Genomic DNA, 3,436 nt, shown 5'->3' on the forward strand with positions numbered 1-3,436 from the left:
GTAATGTAAATATATGAATTTTTTGTATACCGAAATTAAGGTATGCCGAAATCAATGTATACCGAAATTAATGTAAGGTAAGGGTATGAATTTTTTGTATACCGAAATTTTCGGTAAAATAAAATGTATGGATAAAACATTAAGGTATATCATACCGACCGCTCCTAAGAATATCTAGTTAGACATGATACATGGTGTATTCAAGTTTACAATTATTTTGTAAACTGTTATTCGATAAAAAATGAGAAAATGAATGTTAAAAAAACTGTTAAATACAAAAATTTTGAGATAAAAAATGTATATTATATATTTTACAAATTTAATTTAATTAGAATCAAATTTAAATTTTTATTGATTATTTCTAGTATGAATTAGATTTCCCAAATGGGAACCTTATTTCTCATATAATATCAAATAATGGAGGTTGGTACTGAAATGTCCATAAATAATTCAAGACACAGTCACATGGCTGATGCTTGAATAATATCAAAATAGAAAATTTAAAACATGATAAAGAAGCCAACAATTGAATTGAGCATACAATTTCCAACACTTGCTCATTTCTTCATAATGGCTCTATTTTCACCATTTGTGGATTACTGATGGATGGTTACTAAAAACTGAAAGAAAAAAAATCCATCCGATCCCATTCCACCCTCAACACAAAAATAACTGTAAAATAAGAGCTTTCTTCAAAGCAAAATATAGACTTATTCCCCAAACCCACTCTATAATACAATTGGAAGGACACCAAATCTAGTCTATACATACCCCAAAATCCATCAATCTTTATCAGCAACTATTTCAAAGGAGATCCTTCCTGAGCCACGACCACCCATTTTGAATGAACCTGTCAAACCCTTGAAACTGCTGCTTCCCCCCTCATTTAGATTCTTCGATTTCTTCGACCATTTTGGCTTAGGGGAAGAAGAAACATCGATATCTGATTCCATACTACCCGTTTTGACCTTGGCTGCAACTGCTAACCGAGCTATGGTGCTTCTACAGAAAGGGCAAACCGGGATTGCCAAAGATGCAGTCAACGGGTTGGGCTTGTTGTGACAGCATAGCGATAAAGTGCATTGAGCGCACATTTGGTGGCCACAATCTTGGACTTCTATTGTACAGACTTGTTCAAAACATATGCAACATAGTTCACTGTCACTTGCCTACAACAACATTAATGTAAACAAATATTAATCGAAATATGAATCAATCAATTAGGCCATTTTAATGTAAAATCTCCAGCAAAAATTCTATACACCATGTTATACAAAAAAAAAAAAATACATTGTTATTTGGATCATGATACCAATGCAGTGTAAGTGGTTAGAATATTTTTTTTCTAAACGGAAGTCGAGGAATCCATCCGTTTATGGCGCGGTTCACAATTTTAAAAAATAATATGGTTCATGATCTAAAAAAACACATTTCATTTTAGTTTTGAAGATTTTTCAAAGGGACCGTGATGGTGACAAAATAACAATTTCCAAATAGGCTAAATAATAAAATCTCGAAAGGGAGATACCTCGGAAATATTATCATCAGTCGCGGCATCAGAATGCGATGGAGAAGGGAGTAGATAATCGGTTCCCTTCAAAATATTCTTCTCCCTTTTCTTGTTTGCCTCCATTAAAGCCTGTTCTAGCAGAGACTTTGTCTCTGCATTAAGTTCACTTATAAACTTCAAAGGCGATGGCCAAACAATAGGCTCTGCTGATGAAGGATTTAGAAGGACAGCACAAACACCATGGCCATACTTTAAAGCAACAGTGTAAGGAATTCTCCTGAATTCACATAATAAACCCGTAAGACAATTTTTTCAATAAACACAAGGTAATTCAATTAAAATTTTCTAAATTGTAATACCCAGATGCATCTATCTGAAGGCGATCAGCACCCCAAGCCAACAATTCGCGGATACAATCTATTGAGCCACTTCTTGCAGCCAAATGAAGAGGAGTGCTTGCTGGGATACTGCACCAGAAATTTCAGCCAAATCATTCATATCTTAATATAGTAACTTAGTTTGAGTTGAGAATAAATATTAAGTGATTTTAGATAAGAGTTAGTAAATGAACTCGTATCATTACTTCATCATTTAAGGAATAATTGATAAGATGTATCATCCTATTATCAAACACATGGAAGAAGATTAAGGAATTGTACCCATATCCGCTAGTTGAAGCGCACACAAGAGCTCCATTATCAAGAAGAGTATGAACACATCCAGATCGTTTCTGTCTTGCAGCCAAATGCAAAGGTGTTGCTCCTTTACCATCTCTAATGTTCACGAATCTAGCATATCCCCTATAACCAAAAGAGTGAATTGGTGAATGGTTCCAAAGTAGAAAACATCCATACCATAGTTTCTCTTTCATAATGAGAGACTCACCAAGATGCAGAAACATGGGGGGAACTAGCAGCCGAAAGAATGACTTGGAGGCAATCAGAATGACCATAGTAAGCAGCATAGTGCAGGCAGGTCCTTCTATGAGCTGAATCAAACATCAAAATCTGCTCAAATATTTGAACCAAAAATAAAACGAAGTCAATTCCGGTTTCTGACTCTCCCCGAAGGTTAAAAATGGAAGAAGAGATGTTAGGCAATTACATTAGCTCCAGCTTCAATAAGCTTTTCAACACAAGAAATTTTCCCATGCATTGCAGCCAGCATCAATGGAGTCTATAATAAAATCATAATATAAGAAATCTTAATATCTACATACCCAGATTAGGGATAAGAGCTCACTTGCTTAAGGCGATTCAACAAATCAGGATTAACAGATGTCTCCAGAAGCATACTGAGAATCTGAAAATAAGTACATAAATGCACACGAATGAAAATAAGAATCAGGAATCAGAAAAACTAAATCAAAATAACTAACCTCGATCTGGCCATTGGCGGCAGCTATATGAAGAGAAGAGTAGCGATCGTAGACAGTGGTCTGATGGATAAGAGTTGGGTCTCCTTCCAAAAGCATCCGCAAACTCACTATGTCACCAAACTGGACAGCAGTGAAGAGGACGTGTTCTTCATGGCTAACTGCACAGCTTAATCTCTGGCCCATCACTTCTATTTGCTGAAACTTTCAGCAAACTGGAGAAGATGATGAGTCCTAGGGTCTGAAGCCACCTTTGAAGAGAGAGAAAGGTGGAAAGGTAGGTGGCGTTCAATGGTATTTGCATTTGGGGAACTTATGTAGTCCACCCTCCATCTCTCACCTCTCTCTATCTCTATTTTCTAAGAAGAGGCATTGGAGTTTTTAGCTTCCCAGGTTATTATTTTGAATTAGGATGATAACTGAGAACAGGCAGCTGACCCCGTCAGAGATTTGCAGTTGCCATCACTGACTTTACGGGCAGCAGTCAGATATTTTTCCGGGTAATTGTACTTTACATAACATTGGACTGTGTTTCTTCTTTAATTTTAGAG

General features: G+C 36.1%; 1 protein-coding gene across 1 annotated transcript; it reads right to left on the bottom strand.

The window, feature by feature from the left end:
• Nucleotides 1-511: 511 nt before the first annotated feature.
• Nucleotides 512-3,208, bottom strand: LOC124941315 (putative E3 ubiquitin-protein ligase XBAT31). The gene is made up of 8 exons (XM_047481617.1): nt 2,889-3,208; nt 2,753-2,812; nt 2,615-2,686; nt 2,396-2,517; nt 2,170-2,310; nt 1,870-1,977; nt 1,529-1,787; nt 512-1,169 (listed from the first exon to the last, which is right to left on the bottom strand). Exons 1-8 carry the CDS (start codon nt 3,069-3,071, stop codon nt 783-785), a joined length of 1,332 nt encoding a protein of 443 aa, XP_047337573.1. The 5' UTR covers nt 3,072-3,208; the 3' UTR covers nt 512-782.
• Between the last annotated feature and the right edge of the window lie 228 nt (nt 3,209-3,436).

The sequence above is a fragment of the Impatiens glandulifera genome, chromosome 6 (genome assembly GCF_907164915.1).
Source record: "Impatiens glandulifera chromosome 6, dImpGla2.1, whole genome shotgun sequence".
In the NCBI taxonomy this organism is placed as follows: domain Eukaryota; kingdom Viridiplantae; phylum Streptophyta; class Magnoliopsida; order Ericales; family Balsaminaceae; genus Impatiens; species Impatiens glandulifera.